Source organism: Gavia stellata, chromosome 1, assembly GCF_030936135.1.
Source record: "Gavia stellata isolate bGavSte3 chromosome 1, bGavSte3.hap2, whole genome shotgun sequence".
Classification (NCBI taxonomy): Eukaryota; Metazoa; Chordata; class Aves; order Gaviiformes; family Gaviidae; genus Gavia; species Gavia stellata.
In genome coordinates this window covers 554,097-581,828 of record NC_082594.1, presented here as the reverse complement: position 1 = coordinate 581,828, position 27,732 = coordinate 554,097, and the positions used below count along the sequence as shown (strand labels likewise).

Below are 27,732 nucleotides of genomic sequence, written 5' to 3'. Positions count from 1 at the left end.
CATTATCGCAGTGCAAACAGGAACAAGAAGACCCGTGTGGAAGCTCACTCTTGATAATGAAGAGCTGAATCAGTGAGGCACCTTGCCCACGGAACACCACTTTGTGATTACTGCATCCTTTACCCTACCTGGGGCCTCTGCACCTTGCTCGCAGTGCTGTGACCGAAAGGCAGAAGGTGGGGGAAGCCCACCCAGCCAGGCTGAGACCTCTGGTAGAGCTAGAGAAGAAATCCTGGGGAATGCTGGGCACTTGGGGTGGTTGGATGGGACTCCCAGAGATGGTGGCAGTAACTAATTGCTTGGGTTTTGTAAAAAGAGGGAAAGTCTGCTGGGACTCTGGCCAAGAGAAACAGCTTAGGGAGAAGGTAAATCACTGCCCTGCCTCCCTTCTTCTTCAGCAAGGGTTTCCTCCAACTCTGAGAGGCAAGAGTGGTCTTCTGGAGCTGAACATGAGAGAGGGAGAATGACAGGAGATTGCCTGCTGGTTTGTGAAACCTCCCAGGAGACAGCTTGGCTATAAACTCCCCAGCTGCAGGACAGCTTCTGAAGTCTGCTCAGCAGGCTGGAAAGCCGAAGGTCCTTGGAGAGGAGCTCACTTGCTTGGTCAGCAATCTGGTGAGTTATCCCAGGGAGTCTGGTGCACATGAGCTGTGCGAGGCGGGAGGAAAGAGAAGGTCTGAACCAAGCCCTGATGTGGGTCCCGATCTGTTGTCGGATGGAAACCCAGCTTGAATTCTGATGATGCATGATTTTTCCTTAGTTTAATCTGGGAACTCATAAGAGCGCCTGTGCTGGGTCAAAGCAGAAGTCCTCCTCACCTGGGATCTGATCTCCAGCTGTGGCTGTGCCTCTGTGCACAGCTGGCAGAGCCGCCCCAGGGGTGCTCAGGGGGTCCTGGAGAATCAGAGACGTCCTGGGAGGAGGCTGTCAGGACTGTGCCAGCCTCATGGTGCTGGGGGCCCACCTGCTGCCTCCTCCACCTGCTCCAGGGAAGGAGAGATGTCTTGAATCCAAATAAGCACTGAAGAATTTAATATCTGAACAATGGTGATCATGCTTTTTGCTTGATATCACTTCACACTTTTTTTGACAAACTCCGCAGACTGACCTTGCCATGATTTAGTAACAAGCAGAATAACAAATCAACTTCACACATTATAAGGGAGCTGCAGTGAAAGTGGCACAATCTGGGTTTGTTTTGCAAAGTTTAATGATTCTTTCTATTATGTTTTATTGAAAAGAAAGACTTTTAGGTGTAATTTGCAAAGGATGCCTCTCAATGTCAAACTCTCTACTTCCAACAGCATGGCCCCATCCATGTTTTTCTTGACTGGCATTCCTGGGCTGGAAGATATGCACCCCTAGATTTCCATCCCATTCAGCACAGTGTTCACCATAGCCCTCCTTAGGAACAGCACACTCGTGTATGTAATGAAGATGGAGCCATCTGTCCACAAGCCCATGTTTTATTTCCTCTCCATGCTGGCTGTCATTGGCTTGGTGCTGTCCCTGATCGCCATGCCCAAAATGCTGAGCATCTTCTGGTTCAATGCCCAGGAGATCACCTTCAGTTCCTGATTTGTGCAGATGTTTTTTCTCCACACTTTCTCAATCACGGAGTCGGTGGCCATGGCTTTCAACAAGTATGTTGCCATCTGCAACCTCCTGAGCTACAAGCTCCATCCTGACCATCTCCCTGGTAGTCAAGAATGGGCTGCTGGCTCTACCCAGGTCAGCCGGGCTCATGTTGTCTATGACTTTTCTTCTTCTTCACCTGCCATATTGCCACTCCCACATCATCTGCCACTACTACTGCAAACACATGGCAGTGGTGGAGCTGGCCTGTGCCAACACCAGGTTCAGTAACATCATCGTGGTTCTCTTCATCATGGGGCTGGATCTGTTGTTCAATCGGGCTCTCCTATCTCAGGATCTTGAGGACTGTGTTGAGCCCGGCATTGAAAGAGGACACATTCAAGGTATTTGGGACCTGTCTCTCTCACATCTGCGTCATCCTGGTCTTCCACACTCCTGTGGTTCTCTCATCAGTAATCCACAGGTTTGGTAGCCACATTGCCTCTCACATGCACATCTTAATGGCTAATTTCTACCTCCCATTCCCCACTATAGCATGTGGTGTCAAAACCAAACAGATCCATGACCGGGTGCTCATCACATTTTTCTCTCAAGCAAATCTAAATTCTCTCACATCCCATCCACAGGAGCATGTACGGATATCCATACAACTGCACATGCAAATTGCAGCCCATGATGGGCCACAGAATTTAACCCTGGACACAATAACTCTGTAGCAAGTGCATGATCCACTTTAAACAACTCCCATCTCTTCTCCTGAATCTTTCCAAGTTTAAGACTTGAGAATTGTGAGAGGATTGTACACATGTGCTGAAAATCGTAGCATTTCAGCTCATCACTGCCTGCAGCAAGCAGCAAAGCCTACTTAGCAGACTGAGGAGGGGGCTAAATCCAGAAGTCAGCCTATGTAGAACTGGAAAATTTTCAGATTATTCCGCTTTGACGTCACTGTGCTGATAGTGAGCTGGAGGTAAATAACATTCTTGTTTGAGCTGCACAGGCTGCATTTCTTCTCTTTTTGTGTGCTAAGGAAATGAGCTTGTGGCCTGCAGGTCCTCTCCAAAGAGCTATCGATGCTGCTGGACCATTTAACTAAAGCGGGTGGGGGAAAGGGCGGCCAAACCATCTTGTGTTGGCGGGCAGCTGGAAGAGGAGTGAGGTTCGAGGTGCTGACCCTGGCTGCCAGGAGAAGGGGTGGGTAGTTGGTGATGCCCACTCCTTGGGCACATGGCACTGGCACAGGCACAAACCAGCCCGGAGCCCCACGCCTGCTCCCGGCCTCTTGGCTAGACGTGCAATGGCCGATGGCACATCTCCCTGGAGGAGGGTTGCTCACATTTTCCAGCGTGAGCTCTGAGGACAGTCTCAGTGAGGGTAGGGTTAAACCTGCTGCATGCACCTTATCCCTCCTCAACAGTAAAGGCAAAGCACTGTCCCCTTCCTCCACCCCTGTATGCACTGGGGGGCTCAGGGACCAGCTCCCAGGGTCATGGGGAAGAGCACAAACACCTGTGAGCACTGGGTTTATTAGCTGTCTTTTTGGTTGTGATTGTCCTCATATGACTTAGATGTGATTTCTGTTGCCGAGTTACTTATTGATGTGTTAGGCTGCTGCTGATTCATAGATCAGTGCTGCAAATACAGCACAAAAAAAGAAAGAAATCCATAACAATTCTACTGGATTAATGCATCTACTTCCTTTATTTTCTCCAAGTCTTAGAATAAGAAATGTGTTTTGCTGTATAGCTGGCATATTTATAAATCTGGACTATTACAAAAGGAGATTCCTGCTCACAGTGTTGAATTTATGTGGCACAAGAACAAAGTCTGGCCTGTTTTACTAGTATATCTGTAGCTGTTGCATCCCTGACCTGGCTTTTGCAATCGCAGCCCAGCAGATAAGAAAGCCCCACATCCAGCCCACACTACCATGAGGGTCACAGGGTCTTGTGGGGTCTCTGTTTGCTTCCCCCAGGCTGTCCTCAGCAATTCTTCTTCTACCGATCAGAGATCTAGGGAAAGATATGAATTGGGATGTTATGAAGCTTCTTATGAAACCACTATACCCAAAGCAGTAAAGATGAGGGATTATGGGAGAACTTTGCAAAGGTGAATGATGAAGTGATAAACTGGACAGTAAAATTCAGTATAGATTCATTAAGACTGAGGTGCTTTGGCAAAACACAGCCCTATTTTTGCATAGACAGTGTTGTGCTATGAGCTGTCCATCCCCACTCAGAAATAGGCATCTTGGAGTTATGGTTGATGACTCCTTGAAAACATCAGTGGTACCCAGTCACTTCTTCACTCCAGACTCCTCCCCTCTCCTTGTTATCACCACAGGTTTCACCCAGTCCCCTGAGCAAGGCAATGACTAGCACTGGTCAGGGTCAGTACGCAGCAGTTTCCCTCTGCCACTTCTTCCTTCTCACTCATTTCCAATGCTCCAGCATGGGCTGATCAACAGGCTGCATTCCCGTTGGGGGTGTACCTGCTCCAGTGTGGGTCCTTCATGGGCTGCAGTCCCTTTGGTATCTATCTGCTCTGGCATGGGCTTATTCATGGGCTGCAGTCCCTTCAGGGGCGTACCTGCTCTGGTGTGAGTCCCAGTCCCTTCAGTGGGAGTGCTTCTGCCACCATGGAGCATCTCCTACTGCTCTGACCTCGGTGTTCCCCTTCCTGTTTCTCATTCTTTTTGTTCACCCCTCCTCTCTCAGTCTGACATTTTCTGCCCTTTCTTAAACATGTTTTCACAGAGGCACCACAAACTCCCCTGGCTGGCTCAGCTTTGGTGCATGATGGGTCTGTTACTGATCCAGCTGGAACCATCTGTGCCCGGCACAGGGCAGCCCCAGACCTCCCTCCTGGCCATCCCTGCAGCCCCCTCCACTACCCAGACCTTACCACCTACACCCAGTACACCTCCCCACAAATATCTTGAACTGCTATTTACAAATATTGTTTTGCTTTGTGCTGTGTGGATAATGAGTTAATTTGTTCCTAATTCGGGAAATGAAGCGCTTAATCAGATTTGTACTAGAAATTTCTGCTTCCACAAAGTGGTATTTATCTGTTCCTTCCCAAAATAATTTTCTAAATTATAGGCAGTGAATAAATGCAAGAAAAAGAAGACACAGTGAAAAAAGTAATATTAGATGAAAGAGTTTTATGCTGTCTGCCTATCCCAGTGCCTTTCTGGGAAGCACTGGAACACACTGCAAGGAAAGGAACAAGTCCCAGCTAAATGTTAACTCCTGAAGGGCTCTGACTGCATCCATAAAGCCATCAACCTGCCAAGCTTGCGTAGTCTTTTACTGCAGTACTAGTGCTTGCTGCACAAAGTATATTTGCTCTACAATTTGCAGTCATAAATTATTGTTATTTGTGTTGTGATAGTGATTGAGAGCCTGCCAAGGGCTAAGGCAGCATGCTACATAGTCAAAGAAGAGGAGCACATTCCCCATCCCCAAAGCTAAGTCAAGAAAAGCCAAGAGCTGGCTGCAGTTCAATGGGCAGCTCTGACATGGGACATTTTAATTGAAATCAGGATCTTCTGTATCTGTTTGGTCCTCACCCCGTAGATGATGGGGTTGAGCACAGTGGGCACCAGGATGTAGACATTCCCCATGGAGATATGGACCAGTGGAGCCAGGTCCTTCCCAAACCTGTGTACCACGGACAGCCCAATCAGAGGCACGTAGAAGGCCAGGACCACGCAGATATGGGCAATGCAGGTGCTGAACACCTTGAGCCTCTCCTTCCATGACGCCAGCCTCAAGACAGCCTTGAGGATCAGGAGGTAGGAGAGGCAGATGAGGATGGCATCCAGCCCCATGACCAGTAGGATGGCGGTGAGGCTGTACACCATGCTGGGGGTGGTGTTGGCGCAGGCCAGGTTCATCACGTCCTGGTGCAGGCAGAAGGAGTGTGACAGCATCCGGGAGCGGCAGAAGGGAAGGGGCAGAGCAGGCTTTGGTTCTGTATCTCCTCTGGACTCAGGTGGTGTTCTGGCAATCTTAGAATGTTAAGTGTGTTTATTTTTTTTATACTGAAATTATGTTACTAGCATGGGAGCTGCACTGTAGTACCACCAGAGCAGTGCTTTTACAGTGTGAAACAGGTGTACGTGCTATCCAGAGTCACGGAGTCACTGGGGCTGGCATGGACCTCTGGAGATCGTCCTGGCCAACACCTCTGCTCAGGCAGGGTCACCCAGAACAGGTTTCCCAGGACCATGTGCACCTGGATTTTGTGTATCTCCAAGGATGGAGACTCTACAGCCTCTCTGGGCAACCTGTGCCAGTGTTTGATTAACCTCATCATAAAAAAAAAAAAAAAAGATACTTGTTATGTTTAAATGGAATTTCCCATTTTTCTAGTTTGTGCCCATTACCTCTTGTCCTTTCACTGGATATCACTGAGAAGAATGTGGCTTTGTCTTCGTGTCGTGGTTTAACCCCAGCTGGCAACTAAGCACCATACAGCCGCTCGCTCACTCCCCCCAGGTGGGATGAGGGAGAGAATCAGAAGAGTAAGAGTGAGAAAACTCATTTGTTGAGATACTCCATCCCATCAAGTATTTATACACATTAAGAAGGCGCACTCACGCACAGGAACCCTTTGCCAAGGGAAATGCCCTTTCAACAGGAACAATGCCTCCCTTAAGGTGCTTGAGACTCAGAAAAGACAATAGTTTACACTGGTAACTATTCATACAGTATTGATACAGCCTATAGGACCACCAGCAGGTTAGCATTACTCTTCGGGTTATTTATTATCTACCTTAGAAGCAACGCGGATGAGTCAGTCAACATGACTACTTCATGTACTAGTCATGCCCTTTGCTGTCCCGTCCCTAACTGCTGTTTTGGACACAGCGTTGGGTCCTCACTGCTGTGCCCTGGAGGAACATCACTGATGTGGAGCCCAGACCCACTGCACCAGTGTGGAGCCGCGGGTGCATGCCTCGTTTTGAGGACTCATAGAGTTAAAAGGCAGAAGGAAGTGTGGGTGGGGTGAGGGGGGTACCCACGTGCCACACTGTTCACCATGTGTTGCTGCACCCCGCAAGATCACATGTGCAACGTCGCGACCACCGTCAAGGCTGGGACGGAGCAGGCTCATGCTCTTGCCTGATCCCATTTCAGAGCAAAAGAGGGATTATAGCAATGCTTGAGAATAAAAGCATAAGAGCTCTCAAAAAAACTAATTTCTGGGTGTCTACTGAATAGAAATACAGGTGCAACACACTGTTGGGGAAAACTGAGAAGGTTTCGGTTTTAACACTTTATTTAAACTACATGTATTTAAACCCATTCAGCTCACCACTGCAAGATAGTGATGATGTGCCTTGCTTAGGAAGCAGTGTGTGCAGTAAGAACATGCACATGAGCGGGTGAAAAGTAAGAGCCTCCATCTCTTTGTGCTTCAAACTGTGCAGCTGTGAGGGGAAAGGAGAGATCTGAGAGTTAAAGGCACTGACTGTGGCTTAGGCAAACTGGAGCTGCAGAACTGGTTTAGTTGCAAAAGGGCTGGAGACACTGACATTCCCGGCCATTGAAAGTGTAAAGCAGGGTCTGCTCAGCATGTTGAGACAACGGCAACAGGGACAGTGATGTGGGTTTCAGAAGAAATCCCAACCTGGTAATTTTTGAAAATAACTGTCTTTAATGAGACATCACCTAAGTACCAACGGTGATCTGCCCCCTGTAACCCACCCGAGCAATTCCTCTTTGGCAAAATTCTCCCTTCTGCTTTTCTGTCCTTGCCATTGCCCTGCGATGATGAGGGGGTGATTCATGTAGACTTCCCTCAATAGTCCTGCCTTCGACCGCAGATCAAACATCACAAACCCTCTGAAGATGTTACTGATCATCCCTTTTACACAGTGAACCAGCTCCCAACTTCTCTTACCAGTGAGGACCCCACCTAGGAACCCCACACTCTTCCACACCTCTCAGCCCCGAGCGCTTCTCTGCCATTACGCCCTGCCCTGCCCCATGCAGAGCATCCTCCACGTTCACCTTCCCCTGGTGCCCCAGCCAGGCTGGGTCCGTGGCCCAGGCTAAGGACAGACCTCCAGAGAAGTGCTCTGTACTTAACCAATGCACATCGCAGTTGGCAACAATAAGGGGCTGACACTATTTTAGGTAATTTTAAAAAATAAAAATCTACTTCCCAGTTTTTGCGGTTTTGCCTCTTTGCAGTCTTTAAGCATCCAGCCCAGGACATGCAGGCACTTTCCCTCCTGAGACAACAAGGACATGAACACCAGTCCCACCATGGTCATCCCTCAAGTGGTTAAAATTGACTTGTACTGCAGGAGGTTGTGGTGCAACACAGACATTTCCATGAGCAACAGTGAGCAGGTGAAGATTCGAGGGAAACAAGCACTGCAGCTGATTTCCCTGTATTAAAGCCGAATATGCCCAGCACAATACGTCCTGAAGACAGACAGACAGAACAGTGGACAACACGTCCAAGAAATAGTACCTGGGCTTCCATCCTGTCTCGCCACATAAAAGATGAGGAGGCATTGCCGTGACTCGCAGTGAAACAGACAGAGCAGAGCTGAGCAGTTTCCAACCCTGGGAAACCTGTTGGGGGAAAAATGCATCCCTGAAGCTGATGTTCTTGAATGCTGACACGAGCTCCTAAGCCTTGAAGTGAAGAAGGATATTGATCAACTATGCTATTATAGTCGGCAACAAGAACTTAGAAGCAAGGATGAAGCACAGAGAAGCATCAGTATACCCTGCTTTGAATTCCTGGCTCAGGCTCAGCCTTGCCTCACTGAAGCCAGTGGAAATATTTGCACTGACTCTAGCAGAAAAGGAAAAGGGCCTCTGTATTTCAAATTCCCAGTACAATCCGTGAGCAACTTACACTACTGCCACTTGCAATACTATTCACAGACTCATACCCCATCGTGCCGGGCACTGAACAGTTGCCACAGTTGAAAACACCCACACTGCTGAAGGTCTCCTGACAGGGTCTATCACAGACACAGACACGTGGTGGAGGAAGGAAGTGGTGGTAAATGCCTTGTCCCGTTGCAAGTGAACATGTTATCTTACACAGAACAGAAGTCTCAGGAAAGGATAAGGACTGCAAATTTAAGTTCCAGGGGACTTTGAAGGTAAGAGTAGAAAATTGCCTTGCCAAGTCCAAAGCAAGCATGTTTCTGCTTAGTCTACATTCCATAGCTTTTGTGTTCACAGTACAGTTTGTTAATTTGGACGTCTCCCATCCCTGTGCTCTCAGCTAGGGCACAAGGTATATTATGGCAACAACAGGGAAATTTCAAGCTGATAAATATATTCATAAAATGCCATCTGGGAATAGTTTCTTTCCTCCCACAGTCCTGACAAAGACCCTGCCTGACAAGAAAAGCAGTCAGAGCCTTTCTCGGGGTATTTTGCATCATCTGAGCTGCTGAAAGTGTTGGAGAGACTGCTCTAACCCCCAGAAAATGCTGGGAACTTCTGCTTGGCTTCAACTTTGCTCACTGCGAGCTGAGCTACATCATGTCTGAAAGGTAACACAGCCCCCGAGGAACGACCACGCTCCTCTGACACCCACAGCTCGTTAAGCTGCAGTAGCTCTGGGTCTGAGCTCAGGCTCCTGGTGTTCGGAGACAGTTTGAGGTAACTCTGGGACAAATCCTGACAATCACAAAAAGCGCAGTGCTGCAGATGGCAGAGGGAACCTCAGATAAAACCAGATTGCAGGAGCACAGAGAGGTCACGCGTCGACGATGGAGATCCTGGAGACCAAAACCCAACAGCTTCCCAAGGCACCCACAGACCTGCACTTCTCACTGCAGAACAGTGTCCCAGCCAGACTCAGGGCTGCCGACACGGGACAAGCCACAAGCTGCCCTGTTTTACAGGACACCCTTATCTGTCCCCTGGGGCGCAGCACCGTGCTGGAAGAACTCAGCTGCACCAGGTGATTTAGTCTGTGCACGCAGCTCTGCACCCTGAAATGATTCTTCATCTTTTCCCCACCAGACCAAAATATTCTCCTCCTGGACAGGCTCCTTGAGTCCCAGGAGAGAAAAGAGGCTGAGCTGCCCGGCTCGAAGGGTCATGATCAGTGGCACAAGGTCCGGCTGGAGGCTAGTCACTACTGTGACTAGTGAGTCGATACTGGGGCCAGTACTGTTTAACCACTTCATTAATGACCCAGATGATGAGGCAGAGTGCACGCTCAGCAAGTCTGCAGATGATACAAACCAGCGGGGGGGTGGCTGGTCATGCCCCTTAATTCTCCTCCAGTGTTCTGCTATTTTCATTTCAGGAGGGGGCTGGTCTGCTTTAGGCAGCCCTCAGCAATCCCTCTTCCAAGACTCTCCCAATCTCCTTTTGAACTCATGTAAATAATATGGATCCACAGCAACCTTCAGCAAGGCGTTCCTCTGATCCGCAGCCCGGACAGGAACACGATCAGACCGCATCATGCTCTTGTCCTCTCCCTCCTTGCCACCAGCCCAAGAGTGTCACAGCTTTCTGCAAGGACGTTGACCCAAGGGTAAGGAAACATACACAGCCCCAGTCTGTACCCCATCAGTGGTGGGGAACAGGCAGCTGGAGGCTCCCCACAGCCGTGGACAAAGGGATCTCTGCACCACCCACCATCGCTGTACCCCACCACCCTCCATCTCTGTACCCCACTACGCACCACCTCCATGCAAAACCCATCACAAAGTCAAAAAAATTCTGAAAATAAAGTTTCTGATTATGAATCCATTGGCTGGTTCTTTTGGTTTGTGCTCTTTTTTGGGAACCTTTTGGGGATTTTTCTTATTGTCCTTGTTTTCTTGTATTTAACCTATTGATCTGTCTAAATGCAATATACAAACATACACAAATATACATATATAACATATACCTATGTATAAATTGGGGAGCTGCATGGAGGCACCCGGGGGGGTGGGAGGCACCAGGGCTGGGTCTCTTCACTTGCCAGAATGCAAAAGTTTCACAGAGCAGGGCAAAACTGGGGAATTTTCTGAATACACATTTTTTGCCAATTTTTGGTCTTTTTAAAGCCAGTGCCCCAAAGATGTTTTCACTCCCATTTTTGCACTCTGCTGTTTTTTCAGAGAAGACAGGAAAACCTAGTTGTTCTCAGTCCCATGGTGCTCACACCCCCTGAAGAGCAAAGAAATCAGCTGTGACTCCCTGGGTGAGACCCGCGGGGTTTGCTGCGGTGGGGTTAAATATGGCTTTCCAGCCCTCTGCCCAGTGCCTGCCTGCAGCAGTGTGCGGAGCCAGGGCTGCTCCTGGTCCCCAGCCTGCGTCTTCTGCCGTGACCTGGGGTAAGTACGGGGTGGGCTGCCTGAAGATGACAGAATAGAGATGTTCTTCCTCCGCAAGGACAATTTGTTTGGGGGCTTGCATCGAAAGAAGAATTTACAAAAGTCTCTGGCAGAAACAAGAAACCAGGATATTAGAAAATTGCTAGGAGCAAACTGCTTTGCTAAATATTACTGTTGATCTCATATATACAGATGGGCTTGATATGAAAAGCCACCCTAAAAATCAAGCTTGGTCAAGAATTAAAAATTCCCCTCATTCTCTCAAGCGCTACACAAATAGGATGTGTAAGTTTATTTCTACAATGCCTTGCTCCCCACAAGAGCAAAGCGGGGTCTTCCGCTCCTCGGCTTTAGATTCTCAGTTACCTCTTTCTCCACCCCAGTTCTTCCCCTCCCACACTGCTCGGTTCAGTTTCAGAGAGCTTTTCTCCCTCATCCCAGGGGCAGCCAGCTCTAACTTCTCTCCCTACATGACTCTTTCCCCTAATCAGGGAAGCTGGTGTTTGACGGCTTCTGAGGAAGGAGAGCAGCACCATAGTGAGCTGAGCTGCTTGCAGGCACGACTGCTCTCCCACCACTGTCTTTCAGTCCTGACCCTTTGGCCATGCGAAAACTTGATTTACTTATTTTTTTCCGATAGCAGATGAGGTCTCAGAGTGTGTGTGCGCGCGTGCAGACAAACTGTGGGACAAATCTCAGTCAGTTTGTGTTCCTCAGTTACGCAAAACGTACTGATTTCCAGCTGAATAGAGAAACATTTTCCCCGATCAGCCATGGCAAGAGGTGAGGATGTGCTGCTGTGACCTCCAGCTCTTCAGCTGATGCACTTAAGATGCACTAAATTTAACCGCATTTGCAGAGAAGCCTGTTTGGAATATTTCTCTGGAAATCTCCCCCGCCTGCCCCAGCCTCCTGTCTATGAGCATCGCAGCTGATCGCCTGTGCTCCCGGGGCAGTGAAGCTGCCCAGGAAAGCAGACGGCTTCCAGAGCGCTTAAATGGAGACCTGCTGTTTGCTGTTGGGTTTTCTAATGGCCTCAGGCAGATGAAACACCACTTCAGGTTCTCAGTCTTATTTGAGCCTCTGAATTTCTTCCTTTCCATTTAACCTTTTTGGCAGCTATAAAGCACAAATCCATTTTCCTTCCATCAGGGTTAGTTTGGTTAATTGACCTGCAGGTTTAGCTGATAAAGCTCCCTAAAACATTATACATTTTGCCATACTTAAACAAAAAGGGAAGAAATCAATACAGAGTCACATATAATGGGGCTACTTCTCGTCTTAGAGTGAAATGTTATCTCTTGTGGTCTGAACGCATTTGGTTCAGCACAAACATTGACCTTACTCTGCCTTCATCTCTCTCCCCCTCCATCCCCGCTTCCCTCTCCCGCCCGAGTGCTTCAGCCTTGCAGGGACCAGCATGGCCACGCTGCTCCTCCTACCGCTGCAGGGAGCAGCCAGACCCGTTCCCAGGACTGACCACCAGCTCTCCATCCCACCTCTCCTCCTTCCCCAGGCAGGAGCACCCTGGACCCAGGCTCCTGTCCTGCCTGTGCTGCTGAGAAGCTTTCAGGCACCTCACAAAGGGCTGAGCACCAAATCTCCTGAAATTCTGGGTATTTAAATTTTGGGGACTACAACTAGGGGGAACTAAATGGTGCACTGCTCTTTCCTCGTTATCTGCTGCTGTGCACAGCCCAGACAGTGACCTCAGGGCTGGTCCACTGTGGCTTTTCCTTGGTTGATGTGATGGACGTGCCCAAGGGCAGCTGCGCAGGGGTTTCTTGGCTCTCAGGAGCCTGTCCTCCCAACGCCGTTGTAGCTTGATGCGCGGGGGGGTCTCAAAGCTGGGCTTTTATTCCAAGGCGCTATTATTTCCAGACCCCTGGACCTTCAGTGCGTGAGATGTCATCTTCCAATAGGACTGGGTCCAGTCCCCTGACCTTCATTCTCTCTGGCATTCCCGGTTTGCTGATGAGCAGCTACTGGATGGCATTGCCTCTCTGCTGCCTGTACCTCCTCATGCTTCTGGGGAACTGTGCCTTACTCTGGATGATAAAGACAGACCACAGCCTCCATAGACCGATGTACTATTTCCTCTCCATGCTGGCCATGGCAGACCTGGGCTTGTCTCTCTCCACCTTGCCCACCATGCTGGCCATTTTCTGGTTTGAGTCCACCTCCCTCCATTTTGAGGCGTGCATTGTCCAGATGTACTTCATCCACTCCTTCTCTGCCATCGAGTCTGGGGTCCTGGTGGCCATGGCATTCGACCGCTTCGTTGCTATTTGCTACCCTTTGCGCTATGCCTCTGTCCTGACGAGCTCCCTGATAACGAAGGCAGGGGGTGCGATCTTCATGCGGGGCATCTGTGTGGTGCTACCCGTTGCCATCCTTATTAAGAAGATGCCTTTCTGCAGGTCGCGTGTCCTGTCTCACTCCTTTTGTCTACACCAGGACATGCTGAGGCTGGTTTGTGGGGATGTCAGGGTCAACAGCTTGTACGGGCTGACCGCAGTGATACTCACCAAGGGCCTGGACTCCCTGAGCATCCTTCTGTCTTACATGATGATCATCAGAGCCATCTTGAACATCGTCTCCCAGGAAGCACGAGCCAAAGCCTTCAGAACATGCATCTCCCACCTCTGTGCCATCCTGATCTTCTACATCCCGCTCATTGGCTTGTCCATCATCCACAGGTTTGGGAAGCACCTGCCCCCCCTCACTCACTCGCTCCTGGCTGATACCTATCTCCTGGTGCCGCCTGTCCTGAACCCCCTCGTGTACAGCTGGAAAACCAAGCAGATCCGCAGGCGGATCCTCATCCTGCTCTGTTGGAGAGGGACCCAGCAGCGGGTCTAGCCCCAGAGCAGCAATGCCCCAAAGCCAGCGTCCTCCTTCCTTTCCTCTCCAGACTGGTTGCTCATAGGCAATATCTTCTCCCAGAGAAAGTCACTCATGCCAGAAGAAACCTATCACCTCTTCTGCAATACAGCTCTTTTCCTCTCCATGGAGGGATGGATTATGGCAATTCACATTATTCCACCTCCCGTTTTGGGATGCCCCGTTTCTCAGAAAGTCTGCAAGAAGGCAGAGCTGGTGTGGCTGTGCGATGAAGCTGTCCTCCCTGCAGGTGGGGAGAGAGAAGACTGCTGAGAGCAGGCTTTCATCGAGGGATTCACTGCTAACAGCAGTTCTGGTCTCTGAAGAAATACAAGCAGTGTTGTCAGACTTGTGCTGTTAATTACAACATCCCTGTATCAGTCTATTATATGAAACTGTCAGTTCCCAGGGTTATGTGACCATATGAGACCCCTCAGCTTTCATTATTATTATTACTATACAATTTGCAGTTATGGAGGATAAACAGGTACTAATGGCCTATGGATTGTAACCTGAAGACAGAAAATGAGAAAACTGAGTCCAATCTCATTGCAGGGTCTGCAAGGGGAGTGTACCGTTTTTATTGTCTCATGATACCATCTGCTCTGCCTATAACTCTTTTGGGAACATCACGAAAATCTCTCCCCACCTCCCAGGATATGATCCAAATGAGGTATAGGGTGCAATGGTGTCGTGTTAAAGGGCAAAGCAATTTGGCAGAAAATAAACCCCCTTGTGTTCCAGCTTGTCCTCAGATATCAGAGGGGCTGGGGGCGGCTAGGCTTAGATTCTGAGTGATGCCCAATTTTTCTGTGTTACAAGTCCGGTCGCGTTCAATGTATTGAACTCTCACAATTACGGATACACTCGTAACACTGCACACTTTCAGTCTAGTCGCGTTCCATGAACTAGCACAGCCACACTTAAGGGATTTGGTGGCGTTCAATGAGAACTCTCACGGCTAGATTAGTGAATAGTGCAGTTTATTGCAGCAACAGATACACAAGTTCTTTTGGATTGCCGGTGATAAAATTACTGCTTGCAAAGCATGTGCAAATACCAAGAATGTGAGTAATATAGCCTGGCTACAAACGCGTTAAGTTATAAAGCAACTCTATAGAGATTTCTAAGTTTCCCGGGGAAGTGCTCGGTATAACCAAGTGTTCGAATCTTACCCAAAGGCGTCCCTGGGGGGGAAGAGAGGCTCAGCCCGTCGACTGATCCCAGGTGTCAGAGGTGGTCTGCGATGGTATCTTCCCTGGCATCCTTCCTCTCTTAAGCCATTTTTATATTATTTGTCCTTACAGGTGGAGCTTGAGTGACTCTAGTCATACATACCTCTGTTGTAATTGGTGTAAAAGTTTCTCGTTTACTTTTAAAGGTATAGACTAAGAAAAATCCAGAGCACAAGCTCAGTGAGGGGTGGTCACACCTTGGAGGTGGGTAGCTTTGGGATGGAGGTGTGTTCTCTGGTATTATAATGAGATTATAATGAGCAAAGTTCACCCAAAGGATAGTATTTTGTCAAAAAATGGCAGACAGTTGGCTCAGGGTGGTAAATATGCAGCTCAGGGTACTAAATATGCAGCTTGTCCGTTCCATAGTAACTTCCAGTTCCCGTCTTATCACAGAGCCTGGCCGCGGTGTCTTCACTCCGCTCCACCCTTCCTGTAGTTTCTCTTAGAGTCAGCGCACCAAGCTCCCCTGGTGTTGCCAACATCTAAGGTTGCCTAGGGAACTTCTGCGGGATGGATTCCTTGCATATTCGCCACACTCCACCCTGAAGATTTCTTCAATGCTGTACCTTTAATATAAAATTAATACCTAAATTACCTCCAGCAATTATTCCACAAATGGGCGTGCAATGCAATCCAAACGCATCCTGCGACACGTGGTGCTATTTGTATATTGCCACATTTCCTTAGGGATGCATGTGATGTGTAAGTGACATGCTTCATACCCAGGCTGGCTGACCTGCCCCTTGCGGAGCATCAGGCTGTCATTACGGATCCTCCACCCTGTCCCAAGGCAGTCTACCTCCTGATTAACCACCCTTGTCATTGCGTAAAATAATCCTCCCTGCAAGCCGAATCCCTGTGACTTTGTCATGTCTGCAGGGTGATACCAAACCATTTGCTCCTTTCTGCCCCCAAATCAGTGCCTTCAGCCTTCCTCATGGGCTGGTCTCCTCTGGGCTACCTCAGGCCAGCCTTTGCCTCATCCCAGTAGCCGAGTGGTCAAGGAGGAGGGTGTAGGGTGAAAAGAAGGAGAAAGAGAAACCGTGAGCTGGCAGGCGAGGGGGCAGCAGCCCCCGTCTCACGGCAGAGAGCGTGCTGCAGTGGGTGCTGCGAGCAGCGCCCGTGCTGGGGAGGGGTGAAGGCAGAGGAAACCACCGATTTCAGTGCAGGCACTTGGCACGGTCAGTGTCCAGCTGTGCAAAGAAGAGCTACAAGGTCAGGATCAGGACTGGAGCTTGGGATGCCCTGGCCATCCGTTCACAGGTCCCAGCAAACTGGGAGGTGCTGCGCACTGCAGGGATGTGTTGGAGAGCGTTGGTAATGAGAAAAAAACACGGTGTTTCTCTTTAGTTTTTTGTTTGTTTCCCACCCACCCCCTGCAGCTCCAAAAGCTGCTTTGGTAAATGTACTGAGAGCTTCTCCCAGCTGTTGTAGGTGCTGCTGTGGAGAATCCAGATGGCAAGGATCAGTGCCGTGAAAGGGAGTTAGGTGCTTTTTTTGGCAAGCGTGAAAGAGTTATGGGAAAATTGTATCTGGGTATTTCTTTCTCATGAGGGGAAGGAAACGCTCCATCTCTTCCACCATCTCTCGGGTACTGTCACTGGGAGGTGCCAAGCAGTAAAACCAGCAAGAACACATGGGTGCTGCTGTGCATGCTGCAAAGCGTCATGTCAGCCAGACACTGGGAAGGGACTGGTGTCTGCAGGAGGAAAGGCGTACTCTGTGCAAAAATAAAGGTGGATGCAAGGCAAATGTGAGTGTTTAACATGTGGACTCTGGGCTTCATGGCTGGGAAGCTGCCAGAAGTCTCGCCTGTATTTTTTCGAGGGTCTGTAAAGTAGATGTCTGAAGACAGGGAATTTGTGCATGTCCATTTGTGCCTGCTGAAATTGTCAAGCTGCTCCGATCTGCCAACAAGAGGTCAGAAGCTGGGGACCTAACCACGGAGACCTGAGCCCTCAGCAGCATTACACTGTGCAGTAGCCACAGGCATGTTGTTGTGTGAGCACATGAAGGAGCAGTTTATCTGGTGCTTAAATGTTTTGCTAAATCCACCGAGTCAGACTGGGCAAGCTGTGGGGAAGAGCAAATGTTGCTGTAATCAGCTTGTGGACAGTAGAGAGCAGCTCCCTGAGGTACAGAGCAGTTCCCTTGGAGGTTAATGCAGCTGATCCATGTCAGCTGCTGATAAATCTGGCTGCTGTTTTGAACCAATTGCCTCACAGGCGAAACCCACAACCAGGTTAAACTACGAGCACTTCACTCACTTCAGCCAAGCAGTGCCGATTGACACCGTGGCTCTGAGTCACCCAGCCCCAAACAGCCTGTGCATCTCCTTCCAGGGACAGACGTGACATGACAATTTCTCCATCTGGCACTAATGGGGCTTCCCAGACCTCCTGGAGGTGGCTTTTCACTCAAGAATAAAGTGCAGCTAATGCATTGCAGTCCTGAAAGGTCTGTGTGATGCTGAGTAATGAAATTTGTAGTAATTTTAGGTTGTATTTATCCTAAAAACATCTCACCCACTTTACAGAGTAAAGTGGCCAGGTACCTTGCTGCCTGTTGATTCAGGTTTGCAATATGAAATGTGCTACCTTGAGGCTTGCATGCACTCGCCATACCTGCAGCTCCCCCTAAACCCGGCTGTCTCTGAGTCACAGCGATTTGCCAGCTTCATTTAATAATTGACAGGACGACACGTCTTCCTAACGTTCGCTGTTTGCTTTTCTCTGTTTGACTTTCCATCGATGGCGCCAAAAGCAATAATGCACATACCAATTTTTCTACAAGTGCTTTCCACCTGTCGATCCCTTTCTCTTATCTGCATTTGCTCAGCCCTGTACCTACATACCACATTTGCCGTCGCAAAATTCCCTTTTCCCAGCAAACAGTGTAAGTTGTCAACTTCTACTTCACATCAGCACCTTCACATCCTGGTAAGTACGTTAGCTCTGACGATGCTACACAGGGATGTGGAAATAAACGATGTCCAGACACTGCCTCACTTGCTTCTTATTCCGGTCAACATTTGTGTTTTGTACCAACCTCATATTTTAGTTGGGCGTGCAACTTTCCTACTGAAATAGCTAGCCATGCACAGCCCTTGCAACGGATTCAGCTGGTTTTGTATTAACAGATTTCACAGGGGTTTTCTTCCAAGAAAGGGGGAAGGCTTTCTGCAGCAGCACGGCATTCTTACTGCTAAAACCTCATCTGCTCCGCAAAATGTAAAACCTGCGTCCTAACTACGAAGTTAAAGGAGTCTACAGACAAGCTCTGAAACTGGGTCACATCTGGCATACTCTGCTGCATACCACTGAGATATTTGGGGGATTTTTCATTTTATTATTTTTAGTAGCAACCATCCAATTCCTCTGCTTATGCATCTTGGGATTTCACCATTACGAGGTCCTGTTAAATTCCAGGGAACTTTGTACTAAATCAACATGAATGGGGTGATCCTGAGAAGGGTTACATGTTCATTGGGAAAGTTTGTTTTATCTTTGGAATTGGACATCAACTAATATTCTGACCTAGTTTAAGACCACAAAATCTTCTGTTTATGGCTCCATATCCATACTTTTGCACATCGCCAGACAGAGCAGCTTTTAGCTCCATGTAAACAAATTTCATACATTGATCTCAACCTTGAGAATGAAGTAGATCATGGTTGATGCCAAAATGAATTGGACGTTTTAAGTACACAAACTGGGACACCATAAAAGGGCATATGGCTTTTCAAAGTGCTGAGGAATAACTCCAAAAATCCAGCTTCTGAGTTTCCCTAGGTTCAGCTCTGCATTCAGTGTCCCAAATTTGGGACTGCATGTGGACCTGGGGTCCAAGCTCCCATGACAGTCAGAGGTGATGAGTCAATGCAGTCTGTGGAGCCATGGAGCACCTCTCTAAGGTGAGTTGAGAAGCTCTGTAGGTTCAGACAAGGAAACTAAATCCCTCCCCTGAAACCACATCCTTGGTAACAAACCCATCTCAAATTTCACCTAGTAGGTGTGACCCATTGGAGGTGTTTATAGCTCTGTAGGTCATGCATGAATAAGCCCTCAGCTTTTGACCCACAAGTGTCCTTCAAGAAGCTCAAGTTTGCCAGTCAGGTGGTGGGCTATGCTGGGTGGGTTTAGGATTTGCAGAATAATCTTAGTCTCCAGCTGTGGGAGAAATGGGGCATTGTAGCTGCTGAGCCTGACATCGCTGGATAATGCAGGGACCCAGCCAGCCCATGCCTGGGAACTGCTGCCCACTGTCACCACAGGATGGCTTTCCTCTGTCCTCCTCCTCCTCTTGGCACCTTGGTTAAGCGTGGTGAATCTTGTGGCTCTTGGCCCTACGGTTGTGTCTCTTCTTGCAGAGATGGGGGAGTTTATCCAGCCTCATTTAGAAACCTGTGAACCCACTTCAGTATGAGGGATGGACCAGATGACCTCTTTGAGTCCATTTTGACCAAATTGCCTATGATTTCTAGGATTAGTACAGAATAGACAGCATAATGTGATGTGATGGTAGATAGCTATGAGGAGCAGAATGAAGCCCCCACAGTCCAAGAGGAAAAGGTTAGCGACCTGCTACACCACTTAGACAGCCACAAGTCTATGGGACTGGATGGGATCCACCCAAGGGCACTGAGGTAGCTGGCAGAAGTGCTCCCCAAGCCACTTTCCATCATCTACCAGCACTCCTGGCTAACCACGGAGGTCCCAGTTGACTGGAGGTTAGCAAATGTGACGCCCATCTTCAAGAAGGACCAGAAGGATCCGGGGAACTACAGGCCTGTCAGCCTGACCTCAGTGCCAGGGAATCACAGAATCACAGAATGGCAGGGGTTGGAAGGGACCTCTGGAGATCATCTAGTCCAACCCCCTCGCCAGGGCAGGTTCACCGAGAGCAGGTTGCACAGGAATGTGTCCAGGTGAGTCTTGAATATCTCCAGAGAAGGAGACTCCACAAGCTCTCTGGGCAGCTTGTTCCAGTGCTCTGCCACCCTCAAAGGAAAGAAGTTCCTCCTCATGTTTAGGTGGAACTTCCTATGACCAATTTTGTGCCTGTTACCTCTCGTCCTGTCACTGGGCACCACTGAAAAAAGACTGGTCCCATGCTCCCGGCACCCACCCCTTCAGTATTTATAAGCACTAATAAGATACCCCCTCAGTATTCTCTTCTCCAGTCTAAAAAGACCCAAGTCCCTCAGCCTTTCCTCATAAGAAAGATTAATCTTTGATTATGAAGATTATGGAAGATTATGGAGCAAATCATCTTGAGTGCCATCACACGGCACGTACAGAAAAAAACAGGTGATCAGGCCAAGTCAGCATGGTTTGTGAAACGCAGGTCCTGCTTGACTAACCTGATCTCCTTCCATGACAAGGTGACCTGCTTAGCGGACAAGGGAAAGGCTGTGGATATAGCCTACCTAGACTTTAGTAAAGCCTTCGACAGTGTCTCCCACAGCATTCTCCTGGAGAAACTGGCTGCTCATGGCTTGGATGGGCGCATTCTTCACTGGGTAAAAAACTGGCTGGATGGCCGGGCTCAAACGGTTGTGGTGAATGGAGGTAAATCCAGTTGGTGGCCAGTCACAAGTGGTGTTCTACAGGGCTCCGTATTGGGGCCGGTCTTGTTTAATATCTTTATCAATAATCTGGACAAGGGGATCGAGTGCTCCCTCAGCAAGTTTGCAGATGACACCAAGTTGGGCGGGAGTGTTGACCTGCTCGAGGGTCGGAAGGCTCTGCAGAGGGATCTGGACAGGCTGGATGGATGGGCCAAGGCCAATTGGATGAAGTTCAATAAGGCCAAGTGCCGGGTCCTGCACTTGGGTCACAACAACCCCATGCAATGCTACAGGCTTGGGGACGAGTGGCTGGAAAGCTCCCCCGCAGAAAAGGACCTGAGGGTGTTGGTCAACAGCCGGCTGAAGATGAGCCAGCAGTGTGCCCAGGTGGCCAAGAAGGCCAACGGCATCCTGGCCTGTATTAGAAATAGTGTGGCCAGCAGGAGCGGGGAGGTGATCGTGCCCCTGTGCTCGGCTCTGGTGAGGCCTCACCTCGAATGCTGTGTTCAGTTTTGGGCCCCTCACTCCAAGAAGGACATTGAGGTGCTGGAGCGTGTCCAGAGAAGGGCGACGAAGCTGGTGAGGGGTCTGGAGCACAAGTCTGATGAGGAGCGGCTGAAGGAACTGGAGTTGTTCCATCTGCAGAAGAGGAGGCTGAGGGGAGACCTCATTGTTCTCTACAATTACCTGAAAGGGGGTTGTGGTGAGGTGGGTGCTGGCCTCTTCTCCCAAGCGACCAGTGATAGGACAAGAGGAAATGGCCTCAAGTTGCACCAGGGGAGGTTTAGATTGGATATTAGGAAAAAGTTCTTCGCCAAAAGGGTTGTCAGACATTGGAATGGGCTGCCCAGGTAAGTGGTGAAGTCACCATCCCTGGAGGTATTAAAAATATGTGTGGATGAGGCGCTTAGAGACATGGTTTAGTGGTGGACTTAGCAGTGTTAGGTTAACGGTTGGACTTGATGATCTTAAAGGTCTTTTCCAACCTAAACAATTCTATGATTCTATAAAACAGTAACATCATGGCTCTGATGGTCCTTAGAGCATTTGGTTAGGTGTTCACCTCTGCTTCTATTGTAGGGTACTGCATTACTGACTCTGGGCTATGGCATCCAGAAACTATTGCCCAGCAACAGCAGCATCTTTAATCATCAGACATCCATCCTGATGGATGCCGGTGACATTTCTGTCCAGTCTCTGTGCTCCAATCTCCTTAGACTCGCTAGAAACTCTACATCCTCTGTATTGCAAAGGTGAAGAGAAGCTTCCATGCACCAAGATATATTTTGCATTTTGTGCAAGTCACAGAATCACAGAATCACTAAGGTTGGAAAAGACCTGTAAGATCATCAAGTCCAACCGTTAACCCAACACCACCATGCCCGCGAAACCATGTCCCGCAATGCCACGTCCACATGTTCCTTGAACACCTGCAGTGATTGTGACTCCACCACATCACAGATCCAGTCCTACCTTTTCTGATACTGCCAGCCACATTGAGCCTGATCTGGTCTAATTCTGTGGAAATTGCCCACTGCACTCCCCACATCTTCTTCCTCAGTGAGGTTAGGTTGGCTCTGTGACCCTTTCACAGTGCTGTTCAGTGAATTACTCTGACTTACCACCTTGGAGAAATACCTCATTCCTCCTAACCTTTTTAATGGAGAAAGTAGGAGCGGTGACTTTATCCAGAGATAATTGCATTGCCCTCTCAGGCTCTGACTTTGTTAAATACTGTTTTAAAACCTGAGAGCAGTGAAGATGGCCTCTCTCGGCATAAAGGCCAACAACCTGCAGGACCTGAGTACAGTACCCTGTGGCTGGCCCTACAGTCCTTGTGGTGTCTCATCTTCTGACTGCTGTAGTGATGCTGGACATCCCAGGAAAGTGCCTCAGAGCCCTGAAACCGGCACCTCTCCCATCAGTCTTCCCTGATTCCCTCCTTCCTCTTCTCCTGCAGGGACTCATGCTTGTGCACAGGCTGGGGAATCACCTCTGTGTGCCCAGGGATGGCAGCAGGAACACCGGGCAGCTCTGCAGATCTATAAACCAGTCGGTCCAAAGAGCCATTGGTCACAAAATCGCTTTTCCAAGAAACTGGAAGATTTACGAGTGCAAATTCTAATGGAAAATTTCCCTGCAGTCCTTTGGATTACATCTCTGGTTACACTGGTATTTCTCCTCTGGCTGGTATTTTCTGTGGGCTCTGCTGCCATCCCATCTCTTTGAGAAACCATTTGAGACATACACCCAGTCTGTGAAACAAACAAACAAAAAAATTGTGTATGCATGAGATTCTGACTTCACTCAACGTCAGAGTTAGTCATATGTCAATTATCAAATCCCCTTGATTCTTACCCTGGTCCCTTTTGAAAGCAGAGTAATCTGATAACATTTTCTCAATTGCCAGATTGAATTTCGACCGGTTTGATGATGTCACAGTGATTTATTTTGAAGAAATAATTGCAGATTAGCAACATAATGTTGTTACTGTCTCTCCTCACAGCTCTGCTCTCTTTTCCTTGCCACTGTTACTGAGATGCCTGTTGAGATATCTTCTTAAAATCATGATGTAGATCCGACAGCTGCTCTGTTTTTTGAGAGATGGTATTACCCCGTCTCACCAGGCACAGCCTCCCCATCAGCACAGGCACCGGGAGGCAGTAGGAAAGGCTGGAGATGGGTGGTTGTGATTATTCAGCTTCTCTACATATATATTTTAGCAGGGGTGACATTGTGGTGCAGCTCAGCGCTCTGGTCTGTAACACACAGACGTTATAGCAGACTGATAAAGGTGAATGGACATGTTTGGTCTTATCAGAATGAAACTACTTCAACCTTACAGAATACAAAATATGTTGATGAGATCAAAAGCTGAGGTCTTTTCAACCTTTTCAAAATGATATTCTGTAATTTTGGTCTCTTTAAACCTCGCGAAACGGGGTGAAGACAAATGTGAAATTCCTGTGGCGTGTGTGCACTGTGATCCGGCCACCTTGACCCAGATGGGGCGAGGCAACCTGGAAACCCTTTGGATTAATTAACTGGCACCATTTTTCTTTTTCCTTCTGAGAAGGAAACCCTGCTGCAGAGCAGACCATGGCTGTACCTGCCCCCAGCAAGCACCTGGATCCATTTGACCCTGTTGTAGGCACTAGGGGATGCACCTAAACGTGAAGTGTGCTTTACATGCACGCTTTTTTTTGTTGCTTTTGGCAAAACAGTGGTCTCTCTACAGCTTATGTCTTGCCCTCTCCTTCTGCTGGCTATTCCTGGCAGAGCTGTGCTGCAGATGGTGAGCAGAGGAGGTGGAAATCGTGCTTGTAAGGAAGTCCCTAAGGAAAGATGCTCCTTCCATAGTCGTGGCATGCACCGCTGAGTTTGGGGGACAGCCACTGCTCTCATTGAGATCACACACCGGCAGCAAGTTTCACAGCTTTGCCTCGACATTCCTTCTCCATCAGGGTAAATTTATTGCTGTTATTTACAGCCTTCAGACGACATTATCCTGCTGGTGGAGGTTTGGGACGTGCTGTACATGATGCTGCTTTGAGTTTGTATTTTAGTAAATTATATGCAGGTCGTGTTGACCTACCCTCACCTCTCAGTTGCCTCTGAATCATCTCTATCTACCAGCTTCACTTAATGTGGGAAAATGAAATACAGGGCTTCATAATGTTTGCAGATTTCTCTGGGATTGTTTGATTTTCCACCCTGCACACTAAAAGCAGAGAGTCTGCTGCCTTTGCAACAGGACTCCCTGTCCTTTCTGCATTTTCTGAATCCCCCCATTGTATTATTTACTTGATGTACCAAGTCAGGCATTAAATATGTCAATGTTTGCCTGTACAAGAGCTCGTTCACTTCTGTAGGATGGAGCGCCGGTGACCGAGGATCTCCTGTGTGTCACCCATGGCAGCACAGGAAATTGGTTGACACCACTTCACTTTATCCAGGGTTTTTGTGACGATTGCAATTAAAGACAATATTTTTCTGCTGAAACAGTCCAGGTGGCTTGGCCTCTGAATGAGCTGCAGTTGTACAGGTTTAAAAGTGCTCTGTACAGGTTTAACTGCTCTGCTCCCCACAGAAGACGATGCTGGAGTGGCATCATCGGCCTCTGTAATTTCTTCCAAGCTCTGTGTTGAGGTCACCCTGTTGTTCATAAGGTGGTGAAGACGAAGTGGACCAGCTTTAGGATGGATAATAGAGCTGGAGACTGTGGTGCTCTGGCAGAAGACGGATTTCTATTAGCACCCACTGAATGAGGGTTTTCACTTGAAAAAATGTATGAGCAGCAAGGTGATGAACACTAAACACAGAAATGCAGCTGTACGACAGAACCTGGGAGAGTTTGGGAGGGTTTTACCCACAGCTACTACATGGTGCTTTCCTGGCAGGGCACTCAGCACAGGACCAGAGCCAGCGAGGGTTTCTGCAGATTTGGAAGTTGCCCAGAAGCCCTGCGCAGAAATACACGAATGGTGTCACATCTGGGCTTCACCACTTCTTGATCCTGCCTTTCACAGTTCAGACTAGAAAAAGTCTTGCAGCCAGCTTAGATACCTCAAATATAGAGTGCAGGAGACCCACTGCTGACACCAGGCACAGCAGCAAGGGCATGGGCAGAAGGGAGGGACCTCCTGTCTCCTTTCAAAGCTATTTAAACTTCCATGATTGAAATGGTGACATTTGTGGAGGTGTCTGCAGCGAACCCCGTTTCCAGGTCCAGACCCTGATCCGGGGGACTCGTCTATCCTCCCCTCTTCTGTGCTCATGTACAGCTGCACCTGACCTGAGTCCTGTCCCATGTAAGTCCCTCATGCACTTACTGCAACCCCAAAATGGAGACTGATTGAAGCCTCCCTTCTCCAGCCTTCCCCAGGACTTAGGGACATGGTTTAGTGGTGAACTTGGTAGTGTTAGGTTAACAGTTGGACTCGGTGATCTTAAGGGTCTTTTTCAACCTAAATGTTCCTATGATTCTACGCTTCTATGACTTCCCACTGCAGTCAAAGCCTGCAGCATGGCATGCCCCATGGCGTGCTTCTCCAGCATCTACCCTCACCTTTCAGGCCAGGATTGTAGTCCCAACCCCACCAGTTCCACCATCTTCAACCACAACCCTCAACACACACACGCACATAGCAGGGACCAGCAACGACTGCTGCCTGCAAGGAGCTGCTGGATCTTAGGTGTCTAACCCATCACACCTCCCCTGGGTGGTTAGCCGGTGCTTCAAGCTCATCCCTGGAGCTCAGCAGGAGAGGGATTCCCCCTAACTCTAAGGCCCAAGGGAGATCCCAAAGCAGGAGAGCTGCCTGGCGCCAGGGTTACGCGGTGCTTTGGGGAATCTGTCATTAGAGCAGCTGGTCCACGTCCAGGTGCTGCCGAGCTCTTTTCCTCAGTGTTATTTTTGATCCTCAGTAAATGGCTGACTTGGAAAAACGTTGCGTCACTGCTGGTGCTGTCAGAGCTGCCGGTGCCAACACGGTCAGCTGCTCCTTTGGTAGCAAGTGGGGAGGACAGCCTGCCAAGGAGAAGACATCCCTTCTGGGCTGCAATCTCTCCTTCCAGGCAGCTGTGATATTTTTGTCCAGCTCAACACAGCCACTGCAGGCAAAGAAAACTGCATATGATCAAACAGCCTTCGCATTTTTGAAACTTTTTGAAGCAGAGGAGGATGGGGGACATGCCTGCCTTCCTCCCCTGCCCTGGATCTGCAAAGTCTGGAGCAACCCTGAGTGTCCACTGCTGGGCTGGTGGGAGGTGAAACCTCCAGAGCAGCAGCCTTTGAGTCTCACCTTTCAGTTCAGACCCGTGTGTGGACACACAGATGGTGGAATCTCTCACTAGGAGAAAAGAAGGAAGCCAGAATTGGTGCCAATGTAACGAGTTCAGGTAGCAATAGTGCTCCTGTACTGGATCTTCCTAAACCCTTTCCTATTCTTTATCTGCGTATCTCCAATGAGCATTACCTTCCTAAATGTTCTGAGCATGCTTGTTTTGAACAGGGTCTTGTAAAGGCTTTTACATGGGAGGACCAAGCCCCCCCACCTTTCCCTTCCCCCTTCACCATCCCTTCTCACACTCCTATCAGTACTCACACACTGAACTCTGGCCTGCACAGTAAATATGATTAGGACTGGCTTAGGCTCAAATTATAAACATTTCCAGCAAATAGACTGATGTGTGCCAGGCGGTGGCTGTGTTCCCCCTTAGCTGTGGTTCTGGGAAAGCTGGTTTTTTTTAAGATAGGAAAATAGATTAGCAGATCCTCACACCCCTTCCTATATACATGCAATACCTATGCTTCTGGGGAAAAGGATTAAGCAGAAAACCAGCAAGAATGACTTGGTGGGAACACAGTATGGAAATACCACTGCAGGAAGCTCGGTGCACATGGGTGAGGGAATCGTAAGATTTCGAGCATATCCGGTACAAGATGAAATTATCTTACACTATACAATAGGTAGAGGGGTGATTCAACCAAGATCAGTGTTGGGCATTTTACAGTATCTGCTGGAAGCCTGAGCCCTTTTTCTCATTCAGCCGCAGGTCTGCTGGATAACCCTGAGCAGACATTTTCATCTCCAAGCCATTCCCTTGTCCCAGCAGACCCTATGCAACCCCTCTCTCTGTGCTATGCTTACAACCAGGCTGCTCGGCACACTGGTCTTGAGATGACCCTGAAGCATGACATTCATGCTAGAAATAAGTTATCATTTCAGCACATGCAAGATAGGTAACAAGGGGAAATGTTCTCTCTGGCAGTTCCTAGGGATGATGCTGCAGTTTGCAAACCAGATCATTGCTTCCCAGCTGCACAGACACAGGTTTGCTCAACACAGTTTGTCTGCAGCCTCTCAGTGCAGGTGGCTGAACGACCAACTGGAAACTGCCTGATATGTAGAGTAAAATGGTGGCAGAATGTCCCAAGGGAAAGAAACTAAATGTGCCAGGGTGCATGAAAGATGAGCGTGTGCATGCAGCTGGGCTGAGTAGAGCAGGGAAAGAGATACCGTGCCATTTCCACAGATGAATGAGTCACAAAAAGATTCAAGGTTACACATTTTCTGGAGAGCATCTCTGCAGCATCTCTTTACTTTGCTGCAGGAAACTTA

The 27,732-nt window shown here is 48.8% G+C and overlaps 1 protein-coding gene and 2 pseudogenes across 1 annotated transcript; 2 read left to right on the top strand and 1 right to left on the bottom strand.

Annotated features, from left to right (window-relative positions):
- The first annotated feature begins 1,437 nt into the window (after positions 1–1,437).
- Positions 1,438–2,312, top strand: LOC132317860 (olfactory receptor 52K2-like; annotated as a pseudogene).
- Positions 2,313–5,101: 2,789 nt separating this feature from the next.
- Positions 5,102–27,732, bottom strand: part of LOC104255891 (olfactory receptor 51E2-like) — a 51,085-nt pseudogene continuing 28,454 nt past the window's right edge.
- Positions 12,824–13,780, top strand: LOC104263839 (olfactory receptor 51H1). Its single transcript, XM_009820689.2, has one exon. The coding sequence runs from the start codon at positions 12,824–12,826 to the stop codon at positions 13,778–13,780; it is 957 nt and encodes a 318-aa protein (XP_009818991.2).

Coding starts and splice junctions, on each gene's coding strand:
- LOC104263839 (XM_009820689.2), top strand. CDS start 12,824: ATGTCATCTTCCAATAGGACTGGGTCCAGTCCCCTGACCTTCATTCTC.